Source organism: Leuciscus leuciscus (genome assembly GCF_965113295.1).
Source record: "Leuciscus leuciscus genome assembly, chromosome: 1".
In the NCBI taxonomy this organism is placed as follows: domain Eukaryota; kingdom Metazoa; phylum Chordata; class Actinopteri; order Cypriniformes; family Leuciscidae; genus Leuciscus; species Leuciscus leuciscus.
In genome coordinates, this window is record NC_138725.1 from 8,833,329 (window position 1) to 8,847,454 (window position 14,126).

General features: G+C 37.2%; 2 protein-coding genes across 2 annotated transcripts in view; one reads left to right on the plus strand and one right to left on the minus strand.

The window, feature by feature from the left end:
• Positions 1–14,126, plus strand: part of LOC309480421 (uncharacterized protein) — a gene marked incomplete at its 3' end in the record, with an annotated part of 53,179 nt that overhangs the window by 37,558 nt on the left and 1,495 nt on the right. Inside the window, exon 2 of the mRNA XM_082144866.1 lies at positions 11,131–11,920. Coding sequence (XP_082000992.1) covers positions 11,131–11,920 — 790 coding nt within the window. The remainder of the gene's footprint in view (positions 1–11,130; positions 11,921–14,126) is intronic.
• The window catches only part of LOC309492350 (uncharacterized protein), an 86,657-nt gene that overhangs the window by 36,452 nt on the left and 36,079 nt on the right, over positions 1–14,126 (minus strand). The window lies entirely within an intron of this gene.

The following is a 14,126-nucleotide window of genomic DNA, read 5'->3' on the forward strand; positions in this document are numbered from 1 at the left end:
GAATTATCTCTATTACCATATCCTGTCTTGTTTCTGACTTCATCTCCTTCAAACTTATTAGAGCTGAACTACAATCTGAACATACTACTGCCTTGGATATTTTAACTTCCCTAATCCACCTTATTGCCATAATTATTGCAAACATCTCTCCAGTATACACCGATAAACAATCTGATATCCTTTTATTCTTATACACTTTAACCTTTGGAATAATGAATGCAGAACCCACATGATCAGTTTTTGGATCTTTTGATGCATCTGTAAAAATGTGCATATATTCCCCATATCTTGACCCAATATACTCCCTTACATTATATACTTCTGTTTCATATGAACCTTCCTTTTGTCTTTTTTCTAATAAACTTAAATCTACTTCTGGTTGGGGCATAACCCATAATGGTACTGGAGATAATGGAATTATTGGAGCATATCCAACCTCCTCCAATCTCATATCTCTAACTAATTTCCCCACACTCCATCCAAAACTATTACCCTCTTTCTTCTCATGTTCCCAGCTAGGACTCATTACCTTCCTTGTTGGATGATCCTCTCTCTGTCCTCTCAAATTTGCCCAATAAGATGCCATTAATTGCTGTCTTCTTATCTGCAATGGCATTTCACCCATCTCTACCTGAAGAGCCGAAACTGGAGAAGTTGGATATGCTCCGCAGCAAATTCTTAATGCTTGAGATTGAATTCTTTCTATTTTAACTAAATGAGATTTATTTGCAGAACCATATACAATACAACCATAATCCATTATAGATCTTATCATAGATATATATATAGTTTTTAAAGCCAATCTATCTGCTCCCCATTCCTGACCTGAAATACATCTCATTACATTCACAACTCGCTTACATCTTCCCACCATTTTCTCAATATGCTCTTTCCAAGTTAATCTAGTATCAAACCAAACTCCTAGAAATCTTACTGTACTTACACGCTCTAATTCTTTTTTGTATAATTTTAACTTAACATCCATATTCCTCCTCATTTTAGTAAAAACTATTATTTTTGTCTTTTCCACTGAAAACTTAAAACCATTTTCCCCTGACCACTTTTCTACTTCATTTAGCGCACATTGCATTTTCTTTATGTTATACTCTATATTCTTTCCTCTAAACCAGATAGCCCCATCATCAGCAAACAATGATTTCCCCATACTTCTATCAATCCTTAAAAAAACATCATTAATCATAATAATAAATAAAAGTGGACTTATTACACTGCCCTGAGGTGTACCATTATCAACTAGTCCACTTGAAGATATAGCTCCACCCACCTTTACTCTAATACTTCTTCCAATTAAAAACTCTTTAATCCAATTATACATTCTTCCTTTAATACTCATCTTCTGTAACTTTATTAGTAACCCCTCTTTCCACAACATATCATATGCCTTTTCTATATCAAAGAAAACAGCAATAACACTTTCCTTATTTATAAATGCCTTTCTTATTTCATCTTCTAAAAATACTATTGGATCCATAGTCCCTCTTCCACACCTAAACCCACTTTGATAAGAAGAAAACCAATTCATTTTTTCCAAATGATAAGTCAATCTATCAGTTACCATTCTCTCCATTACCTTACATAAATGAGAAGTTAAAGCTATTGGACGATAATTTATAGGATTACTTGGATCTTTCCCAGGCTTTTTAATAGGTATAATTAATGCTTCCTTCCAACTTTGGGGAATTATACCTTCCATCCATATTCTATTATAAAATGTTAAAATCACTTCCATAGAAATTTCACTAAAATGCTTCATCATACAATAACTAATTCCATCCACTCCTGTAGTAGATTGTTTCATTCTTCTTACTGCATTCTTTAATTCACTCATAGAAAATGATACATCTAACAAATTATCTTCAGCCTCTTTTTTCTTCTTTATTTCAGAATATTCCTTCATCACACACTCTCTCATTTTCTTACTCTGTTCAGTCAAATTCTCTGAGCTATTTACTTTAATAAATGAAACAACTTCTTCTTCTAATGGAGTTTTTTTATGGCGGATGGCAAACCAACTTTCGGTGCATTACCGCCACCAACTGGACTAAAGTGTGAAGCACTAATAAGCGTTTAAAAGTTAACAACTTAACAATAGAGTGGAGGAAAAAAAGAAAAGAAAAGGATATATATATATATATATATATATATATATATATATATATATATATATATATATATATATATATATATATATTTACATGTTATATTATGTTAAACCAATTACTTTAAATTCTCCAGTCTACTCCTATTGCTTTAATATATTTCATAATAACACTATATATTTTATCTTGCTCTGCATGCATTTTCAATATTAAATGATACAACACCCAATTTTCTTACTTCCTTCATAAGTTCTAACCTTTCTTTAACGTATTTTATACATTGTATTAAAACATGTTCAATTGTTTCTGCCTGATCACAATAATTACATTTACCCGTTTTATGTTTTCCTATTTTGAACAACGAATGATTTAGTCTAGTGTGCCCTATTCGAATACGAGAGATAATTGAATCTTCTTTTCTATTCCTAAAAACATTTCTTCCATTTCCTACTTGTTTCTGTATAATATAGGTACATATGTATACCCTTGTTATCACTATTCCATTCTTCTTGCCATTTGTTGTTAATGGATTCTTTAATTTTGCTTTTAACCTCTTTTTTTGCTCAGAGTTACTTTAATATTTATCTCGTGGTGTTTTTCAGCTTGCTTAGCTAGTTCATCATCCACTTCATTGGCCTCCACTCCAACCCACAAGAACACTATTAAGCTTACACTACTTATTCTTAACAACCTTGCAAGAATCTCATATATAATGTCTTGCCTTGATACTTTATTTCCACTTATGAGGCTTGTGATTGCTGCATAAGAATCAGAACATATTACTACTAATCTTGGTTTTACATCCTCTACCCACTGGAGTGCTACCATCATGGCAACTAACACAGATATATGATCAGTTATTCTTTTCTTAATACCAGTTTGAAACTTAGGAATATATACAGCAGCTGCTGTTCTTCCAGAGATATGATCCTTAGAGCCATCAGTATGCAACCATGACAAATAAGTCTGATCTAAATACTGCTGTGCAATAATGTTCTTTGGCATTGGAAATATCCACGGTGGTATACTGGATAATATAACACTAGGAAGCAAGCACTTTTTTAATTGCAAAAAGTACAGAGATGACATGTTTATAATATACAACTTTGTATACAAAATGTATGTGTTGAATGTCATCAGTACGTTTTCAACATACATTTTTTTACGGTCAATATAATTTTTGCCTGAAACCACACACCTTTGAAAACGAGTTTCAAGGCGCAAGATTTTGAAACAAATCATGGACTATGCATTCTGCCATAACAAATGAATACATTTCTGTCCAACTATCACTTCTGTCACAAAATATGGAACCTTGAGACTCAGACCTTTCTGACAATATGTGTTTTGTCAAGATTAGAAAAGGTTTTGATCATAAATTATGAAACGTGAAGACACCCAAAAGGGGAGGAGCCTGATAAAAGAATTTAGAGTACCATTTCTATGGAAACGCAACGCCCAATTTCAAAATGGTTTTCACAGGATGAATGATACTTAATTTATGAGAACTACTAAAATATGTGATGTAATATAAAAAGGCGATAAAAAGATGAAATTATATTTTAGAGGATTATAAATTGAGTTAACTTAAATTAAGTTGAGTGAACTTAAATTTGTAAGTTAACTTAATCCCTTTGATTGCTTGAATAAGTTGATATAATATTTAATCTTAAGTTATGACAACAAAACAACGTTAAGTTAAAAAATAATCTTTGATTCAAATAACAAAATATTAGTTGAAACAACAAAATCACTTGTAAAAACTCACATTTTTAGTTTCAATGAACTCAAAATTTTAAGGAAACCAGCTTGAGGAAACCAAGGAAACCAAGTATATATATATACTTTGTAGAAGATTTAAGATAATCTACTATATTGACAAATACTAAAATACTAGATTATATGTTTTATTATGAACTTTTAGCATGAAAACCAAATTCAATTATTAAAAGTGTGTGTGTCGACTTTTTGTGACAAAGGTCAGAACTCCTGTTATGATGTAGATTTTTTAAGGTGCACTCTCATCATAAATTCATCTATTACTGTTCATACTTAATTTGTATCAAAAAGAACAGTGCTGAAATATCTATTTAGGAGTCTTAGACCTTTCCAACGATATATAGTTTGTCATGATTAGATTAGGATTTAATTGTAATATAGAAGTAAACGCAGGCATCCCGCTAGCGGGACGGTGACAGTTATTGAAACCAAGTCCATTTTGTCCATTACAGGGGTTGAGAATAAAAGGTGTTTAAATCTGAAAAACACTGAAATTAATAAAAGTCTTAAATGCCTGAGGTGGGAAAATATGATTTTTTGGAGGTTTAATATGTGTCTAATGATGTGAGCTATTTAGAAAATGATGTATGTAGTTTAAAACAAAACAAAAATCCAAGCTGAACTATTACATGACTGTAAACATCTTCTCTCCTAGTATTTTCCCTCAGACTCTCGACGCTTCACTCCCCAGTCCAGCGGGTGGCGGTAATGTCGTGCTACTGGCTTTATGTACTTTTGGTCTAGAAAGATTTAGAATCGGGTCAATCAAGAAATGCCTGTAAACGGTAATATTCCCATCCTCATAGACGTGACTAGTTTTGAATCGAGCAGGAATATGTGGAGTTGCTGCAACTGAACTGAGAAGATTGTGTTTGTTAAAAGAGGAGATCGAGGAGGACTCGAGTGAACCAGAACCCTGGAGAATAATAAAACACGAGGAACAAGCAGGTTGGTGTCTATTTTAGATTAATCTTTCATGACTGTTCTGGTACATTAAGATAACAAAGCTTTAGACACGTCCCATACAAAGAGTTCCTGTGGTATTCTATGTGTTGTTAACCATCAAAAGTACCACACAAAACTAACTGGCAATTGTGTAGTGTTGTGTTTTTTGTTTTGTTTTTGGGACGCTTTACCACGGGATTTTGTTGTACAGTATGTTGTTGTAAAGTTTAATGTCGCAATCGTTACCATCTATTTGCATTAGTTTATATCCAGCTCAGCTTGTCACTTTTATGCATTCATTAGCCGGGCGAAGTTGCATATTTAAAGCTAGTGATGTGATTGCTTTCTCAACATCGATATGTTCATGCAGCCGACAGAAAACAAATCAGAAACGCATTGATTTGATTCAATTATTTTTATCACTGCAATACATATTGTAATTTTGATTAGATAATCATCAAGTGTTCTAACATAGAAGCAAATAAAGTGAGAGACTATACATGTAATATACATTTATTCAATGTTAATGCTCTGGCCTTTGCAGATATTCAAAGATGGCCATCTTTTTGATTACATTTTTAGCATTAACTAAGGTTAATAAATGTTGTAGTATTGTCCATTGTTACTTTGTTAATTTCAACATTTAATAATAGGCTACATTTTAAATTGAGTATTGTTATAGGTAAAATCCACTATCGGTCGACCTCTAGTAAGCTCACTTGCGTTCTCATTTCAGAGGTGTTCTGAGTAAATGATTATACGCTGATTCGTGAGTTCAGTTTCAGAAAATTCTCGGGCCAGCAGCATGTGTCCAAATTTCAATCAAACCGATACCAAATCGTCCTCATCTGCATCGCGACGCATCGTAGAAACGATTCATTTCGACACCCCTAGGGGACATGAATCGCAATACATCGCAGAATCGAATCGCAATACTTGCTGTATCGCAATATGTTAAGAATCGCAATAATATTGAATCGTGGCCCAAATATCGCTATACTATCGAATCGTCGCATTTTTGCCAATTCCCACCCCTAATATTTATCTTGTCTAGGGGCAGCAGGGGAGTAGCATATGTTATTAAAAGGGAAAGAAAGCGTATTGCCACCAAATAAAGCACAAACAAGAGAGAGAGCGTTGGTTCTGTCTGCAATCCCAGCACTCACCACACACACACATGTTCATGTTCCAAGAACATTTAAACTGGCAGTTATAAAACCTCTCATTAAGAAACCACAATTAGATCTTAATAACCTAGCAAATTATAGACCCATTTCAAATCTTCCATTTATGTCTAAAATATTAGAAAAAGTGGTGTCCGCTCAACTGGGCTCTTTCTTGCAAGAAAATGACATCTATGAAAAGTTTCAGTCTGGATTCAGACCGCATCATAGCACTGAAACAGCGCTCGTTAAAATCACAAATGATTTACTTTTAGCTTCTGACCAAGGCTGTATCTCAATATTAGTTTTACTTGATCTTAGTGCTGCGTTCGATACTATAGATCACACAATACTCTTAGATCGACTACAAAATTATACTGGTGTTCAAGGACAAGCATTAAGCTGGTTCAGATCATACTTATCTGACCGCTACCATTTTGTCTCTTTAAATGGAGAAAAATCGATCATAACTCAAGCCCTCTGTTATTCTCAATATATATGATGCCACTTGGAAATATTATTATATATATTATATAATATACATGGAATTAGTTTCCATTGTTATGCTGATGACACTCAAATATATATTTCATCACGGCCGGATGAAAACGCTAAATTATCCAAATTGACAGAGTGTGTTAAAGATATAAAAGATTGGATGACGCGTAATTTTCTTTTATTAAATCCAGACAAGACAGAGGTAATACTTATCGGTTCAAAAAACCGCCCAGAAAACCTCGCACAATACAACTTTATCATCACTGCATTGGTTACCTATAAAGTTCCGTATTAATTACAAGGTATTGCTACTGACTTATAAAGCCCTAAACAGCTTAGCTCCAGGGTATTTAACGGATCTTCTATCGCCCTATAATCCATCACGCTCTTTAAGATCAATAAATTCGAGGCTTTTGGTCATACCTAGGATATCCAGATCCACCAAATGAGGGAGAGCATTTTCACATTTGGCTCTGAAACTCTGGCATAGTCTTTCTGATACTGTTCGTTGCTTGGACTCGCTCTCCCAGTTTAAAACTAGATTAAAGACGCATCTTTTCGGCCAGGCATTCATATAGCCTAATATTTTTAATCTTATAGTTCAAACTACAATCCGGCCTCTAGTTCATAAATGCCAGAGGAGAACTGGCCCCGACTGAGCCTGGGTTCTCCCAAGGTTTTTTTTTTCTCCATTGGGTCACCTGATGGAGTTTTTGGTGTTCCTTGCCACTTTTGCCTTTGGCTTGCTCAGTTGGGGATATTTTGGGGATATTTAATTTTATCAATCAATAAATTTACACTAGAAACAAACCTTGTTGTGTTATTTTGGTTTAATGCTGTGAAGCTGCTTTGATGCAATCTGTATTGTGAAAAGCGCTATATAAATATACTTGACTTGACACACAGGGTAACTCTTTAGGATTTTTAATTGTAAAGTAAAGTCTATTTTACAGCAGTTAAAGGAGTCATATAATGCCATTTTTGTACAAGCTAATATGTTTCTTTAGGGTCTAAATTAAAAGTTTGTAATATACTTTAATTAAAAATTCTCATTAGTATTGTAAGAAAACACTCATTTTGCCTGGTCAAAAACAGCTGTTTTCAGCACGCCGTTTCAGTGCGTCTTTAAATGATGATGAGCTTTGCTCACCCCGCCCCTCTGTTCTGTGAGGCGTTCTGAAACAACGCACGTGGACCGTTGCCTTGACAACAGTTGAGGTTATATTTTGGAACAATAATGCAACGGGAGTTTCTGGGAATATAAATACGTCTTTGAACCTGACTCGGAGTCTGAACAAGATGACGGCCCGAAGAAGTTCGACCATTACGGCTCGGACAGGACGTTTCTGAATGGTTGGTTAACATAATGTCATTTTCATCTATTTTTGTATGTACTGGCATGGTAGAATAGAGAGATACAAACGCTTTACTTATGTATAGGTTAGTTCGTTGACAGATTGATGCTGAAAAACTATTTTTGTAAATGTTAGGCTTCTCAATGATGCGTATTGCGTTACGTTATCTCTGTGTTGACTGTTTCTAGCAGTAGTTGAAAGATACCTAATCATTTGTTGTACACAGTTTTTATAACACATAACGCGTTGTTCATTATTATACAGTATAGGAGAGTTGTTTTGAGAACGTTGTTACATAGAAAACATGCCGTAATGTACCCTACGATGCAGTAAACATTAGCCACATTCATCATAAAGTGCAAGCGATTTGCAAAGATTAATATACAGGTTAATAAAACGTTATACTTCTTCTGGAATTGCAGCAGGCACACGAATAGTTGGTACAGATTCGTTTTTCAGTAGCAGCCTCTTAGCAAACCCAGCTTTATACTGACACTCGTTTAAAAAGCAGTCTGGTGAGAAATGATTAGCAGCTAGCGCAAACAGAATGGCATTTAGACTGATCGTTGGGAATATTTCCTTCAAAAACAAAACTCAGCCACTGCGTCTTCAGCGGGTCGGATTTCGGAACAGTAAAATGACTGTTTATCAATCAATAAATTTACACTAGAAACAAACCTTGTTGTGTTATTTTGGTTTAATGCTGTGAAGCTGCTTTGATGCAATCTGTATTGTGAAAAGCGCTATATAAATATACTTGACTTGACACACAGGGTAACTCTTTAGGATTTTTAATTGTAAAGTAAAGTCTATTTTACAGCAGTTAAAGGAGTCATATAATGCCATTTTTGTACAAGCTAATATGTTTCTTTAGGGTCTAAATTAAAAGTTTGTAATATACTTTAATTAAAAATTCTCATTAGTATTGTAAGAAAACACTCATTTTGCCTGGTCAAAAACAGCTCTGTTTTCAGCACGCCGTTTCAGTGCGTCTTTAAATGATGATGAGCTTTGCTCACCCCGCCCCTCTGTTCTGTGAGGCGTTCTGAAACAACGCACGTGGACCGTTGCCTTGACAACAGTTGAGGTTATATTTTGGAACAATAATGCAACGGGAGTTTCTGGGAATATAAATACGTCTTTGAACCTGACTCGGAGTCTGAACAAGATGACGGCCCGAAGAAGTTCGACCATTACGGCTCGGACAGGACGTTTCTGAATGGTTGGTTAACATAATGTCATTTTCATCTATTTTTGTATGTACTGGCATGGTAGAATAGAGAGATACAAACGCTTTACTTATGTATAGGTTAGTTCGTTGACAGATTGATGCTGAAAAACTATTTTTGTAAATGTTAGGCTTCTCAATGATGCGTATTGCGTTACGTTATCTCTGTGTTGACTGTTTCTAGCAGTAGTTGAAAGATACCTAATCATTTGTTGTACACAGTTTTTATAACACATAACGCGTTGTTCATTATTATACAGTATAGGAGAGTTGTTTTGAGAACGTTGTTACATAGAAAACATGCCGTAATGTACCCTACGATGCAGTAAACATTAGCCACATTCATCATAAAGTGCAAGCGATTTGCAAAGATTAATATACAGGTTAATAAAACGTTATACATACTTCTTCTGGAATTGCAGCAGGCACACGAATAGTTGGTACAGATTCGTTTTTCAGTGGCAGCCTCTTAGCAAACCCAGCTTTATACTGACACTCGTTTAAAAAGCAGTCTGGTGAGAAATGATTAGCAGCTAGCGCAAACAGAATGGCATTTAGACTGATCGTTGGGAATATTTCCTTCAAAAACAAAACTCAGCCACTGCGTCTTCAGCGGGTCGGATTTCGGAACAGTAAAATGACTGCTGTGTTCCTTATTACATCTAAGAACTGAACACCACAATCGCTTAGACGCCATTCTGCTCCAGCATAAACAATGGCGGACTACTATGACGACAGCTGTCACAGCTCGCTCAGGGCGGGTCTTGTGTTGAAACACGGCTGTCAATCACAATCGCGGGAGGGGCGTTGGATATTATGACGTCACAATATCGAACGGCTTGATTTCAGAGAGGGTCAAACATATAAGGAGATTAAAACAAAACCACTGGGTGGATTTTTATCATGATAGGATGGTTGTGTACAGGCACTGCCAACAGACATTTCAGTGCAATCAACTTGTAAAAGTGCATGTACCATTATAGGACCCCTTTAAGAGTAAGGTTGATAACAGTAAAAATAACCCAAACAAAAGAAAAGATAGGACGCTTCAAGCTTCAGGAGAGGATTAAAGCCAAAACAAACAAAAAAAGTGTAAGCTACCTGGTAGTAAGGGAGTCTAATTAACCTATCAAACAAAACGAAGCTACTACCTCCAGTGTAAACTTCTAAATGTTGCAGAGCTAAGAGAAGAGCTAAGGTTTCCTTCTCTATGGTGCTGTAATTCTGCTGGCACTTGGAGAGTTTTCTGGAGAAGTAACATCCCGGGTTGTCCACTCCAGAGGCATCTTCCTGCAGTAGAACTGCTCCTACCCCAGTTGCACTGGCCTCTATTTGCAGTTTAAAAGGCAGGTTGAAGTTTGGCCAGAGAGCACAGGGGCATTACACATAATGTCTCTTGCAGCAGAAAGAGCATTAGCTCACTCCGCACTCCATATAAACTTCCTAGAGGGACTCAGGAGGTTAGTTAATGGAGAGACAACAGTGGAGAAATTCTCGTAGTAGCCTAAAAATCTTCAAGGGAACTGGAAACTCTGGAATGGTCGAGACCTTAGCTTCCACTGGGCGAACCTGACCATGACCAACCTTTTTACCTAAGTAAATCACAACGGCTTTTGCGAAATAACATTTTGCTAGGTTCAAAGTCAAAAAAAGCTTCAGCCAACCGACAGAAAACTTCAGTAAGCGTGTCTAGATGGCTTGTATCTGAAAAATGTGATCGTCATGTATCTGAGAAAATTACGACATCATCTAGATATGCTTCGCAGTGTGATACTCCTGATTGTTACTGGGAAGTAACACTACAGAAACATAGGATTTGTGGCTATAATGTTTTAAAAATAATAACTGGAAGATCAATGTATCCCATTCATGGAAAGTTTCAGGGATGTATAATTAATTTATTAAAAAAGGTCAAAAAGTTCATAATATTTTACATAATTTTTTTACATCACTGCTCACTTTTATGTTATTTCACTTCATATTTCTCTTCATTAATATTTTGATGTACTGAAATTGAAATTTAATTCTTTCTTTCATTTCAGACCTGATGGAAGTGAAGGAGGAACATCATGTCAAGCCTGGAAAAAATCGCTCAAAGACTAAAAAGAAATTTTTAAAGAAAAGAGACAAGAAATCTTTCACCTGCACTCAGTGTGGGAAGAGTTTCACAACCAAACATAGTCTTGAGCGACACGTTAGGATCCACACTGGAGAGAAGCCGTTCACATGTGATCAGTGCGGGAAGAGTTTCACATACAAAGAAAATCTTGAGTTTCACATGAAAGTTCATTCTGGAGAAAAGCCGTATGCATGCGATCAGTGTGAAAATCGTTTCTCAAGCAAAGGAAACCTTAAGACGCACATGAGAACCCACACTGGAGAGAAGCTGTTCACATGTGATCAGTGCGGCAAATCTTTTCTTAGTGCATCAAACCTGAAGGCACACCTAACAGTTCATACGAAGGAGAAGCCACATTCATGTTCTGTGTGTGGAAAGAGTTTTTCACTGCTGAAATATTTACATGAACATCAGAAAATTCACACTGGTGTGAGAGAGTACATGTGCTTTGAGTGTGGGAAGACTTTTACTACAGCAAACTGTTTAAAACTGCACCAGAGAATTCACACTGGAGAAAAACCTTACAAGTGTTCACACTGTGACAAGAGATTCAGTCTGTCAACAAATCTGAAAACACATGAGAGGATCCACAGCAGAGAGAAGCCACACATGTGTGATCAGTGCGGGAAGAGTTTTGCTTTTAAAAGTCACCTGAAGCTACACCTGAAGATCCATACAGTGGAGAAACCACATAAACGCAGTCTGAGATCACGGTAAGTAACTGTGAATGAGAATGTTCTGGAAAGTGATTTTGTGGCTCTCTGTGATGGAACCATGAGACGTCGCTCGTTGACCGATCGTAGGCTTCTGGTAGGGGTGTAGACTCATAGGAGTGAGTGAAAGAAGGAGGGAGCTGAGCCTGTGATAGATCTGTAAGTACGCGTCAATGCCTTGAACTTGATGCGAGCAGCGAGAGGTAGCCAGTGCAGAGAGATGAACAGAGGAGTGACGTGGGCCCTCTTGGGCTCGTTGAAGACAAGACGAGCTGCAGCATTCTGGATCATCTGTAGAGGTTTAGTTGCACATGATGGAAGTCCCCCCAGAAGAGCATTGCTGTAGTCAAGCCTAGATATGACCAGGGTCTGGACGAGAAGTTGTGTTGCATGCTCAGTAAGGAAAGGCCTGATCTTCCTGATGTTGTGCAGTGCAAATCCGCATGATCGAGCTGTCTTTGAAATGTGATCTGTGAACGTCAGCTGGTCATCAAACGTTACTCCAAGATTTCTGACCGAACTTGATGGGGTGATTGATGATGATTCTAGCTGGATAGTGAAGTCGTGCTGTAGAGACGGATTGGCAGGGAGGACGAGAAGCTCAGTCTTTGCCAGGTTGAGCTGCAGGTGATGTTCCTTCATCCATGTGGAAATGTCCGCCAGACAGCTTGAGATCCGTGCAGCTACTGTGGGATCATCTGGTTGAAATGAGAGGAAGAGCTGTGTGTCATCAGCATAGCAGTGGTAGGAGAAGCCGTGTGCCTGTATGATGTGTCCCAGTGATGTGGTATAGATGGAGAAGAGGAGGGGTCCCAGCACTGAACCCTGGGGAACCCCTGTGGTCAGTTGATGTGCTCTGGACACCTCGCCTCTCCATGCGACCCTGAAGGACCTACCTGTGAGATAGGACTCAAACCAGTGGAGGGAAGTTCCTGTGATGCCCAGTGATGAGAGGCTGGACAGAAGGATTTGATGATTCACAGTGTCGAAGGCAGCAGACAGATCCAGGAGAATGAGGACTGAAGATTTGGAAGCAGCTTTTGCGATCCGTAGGGCTTCAGTGACCGACAGTAATGCAGTCTCAGTTGAATGCCCTTTCTTGAAGCCAGATTGGTTGACATCCAGCTGGTTGTTTAGAGACAAGAAGGATGTTACTTGGTTGAAAACAGCTCTTTCAAGTGTTTTTCGCAATGAATGGTAGGAGAGAGATAGGTCTGTAATTCTGTAATTCGGTCTGTTTAGTGTTGGTTTTTTAAGCAGTGGAGTTACCCGAGCCTGCCTGAATGCTGTAGGGAAAGTGCCAGTCTGGAGGGATGAGTTGATAATGTGTGTGAGTGCTGGTAGAAGTGTGGGAGAGACGGCTTGTAGAAGGTGTGAGGGGATGGGGTCTAGAGGGCAGGAGGTAGGATGACTGAAGAGGAGAAGTGTAGATGCTTCTTCCTCGGTTAGTGGAGAGAAGGAGGAGAGAGGGTTATTGGCTGTGGAAGGGGTCAGACTGGGTTCCTGTGTGTGCAACAATAACAAACTAATATGTAAGAATTTCTTACCTTACATCTTTCTTGTCTTCAAATCGTGTTCTTCTTCTTCTGAGGTAGCCTAAATCCAATGTAAGCTCAGGCACGTCTTTCAAACTTGACGAAAAGTGAAGTGTTTTGGTGCTTTGTTTTTGAGGTAGGCCTAATGAGCGCGATCGCGTTCCATGTGGAGATTTGCATGTCAATCTCTTTTGCGCAAGTGGACGTGGCCAAATTAAATTTAATGAGCAAGCGTTTGAGAAGCTGGACATCTTGTTGGTTTTATACAAATTACAGAGAATATTTGTTTTCGTTTTGAATCTGATCATTTAAAAGTACACACTTAAATGTTTATAAAGGTATATGGCTCATAAATGTGTGACAAGTATTCGCTGAGTTTTGTTTCAGTTTATAGACGTGCTCAAGAAAAAAAAGTTCACCGCGATGGAGAGGCAGAACGCACAACCTGTTTATTTTCTTTATTTTACAAAAGCACAATGTTTTGATTTGATTGTAAGTGTATACAAAAGTAGAAATATCACAGTTTTTTTTTCTATATTTCTTTTTTCTGTATGACCATAAATGACGGAGTAATTTAAGTTTATAGTGCTACAATGTGGAGAAAATCCAGCAAAACGCGCAGGCGCGTTTGTCGACCTCAGAGGGTTAAAATGATTTTTGCTGTATTTACA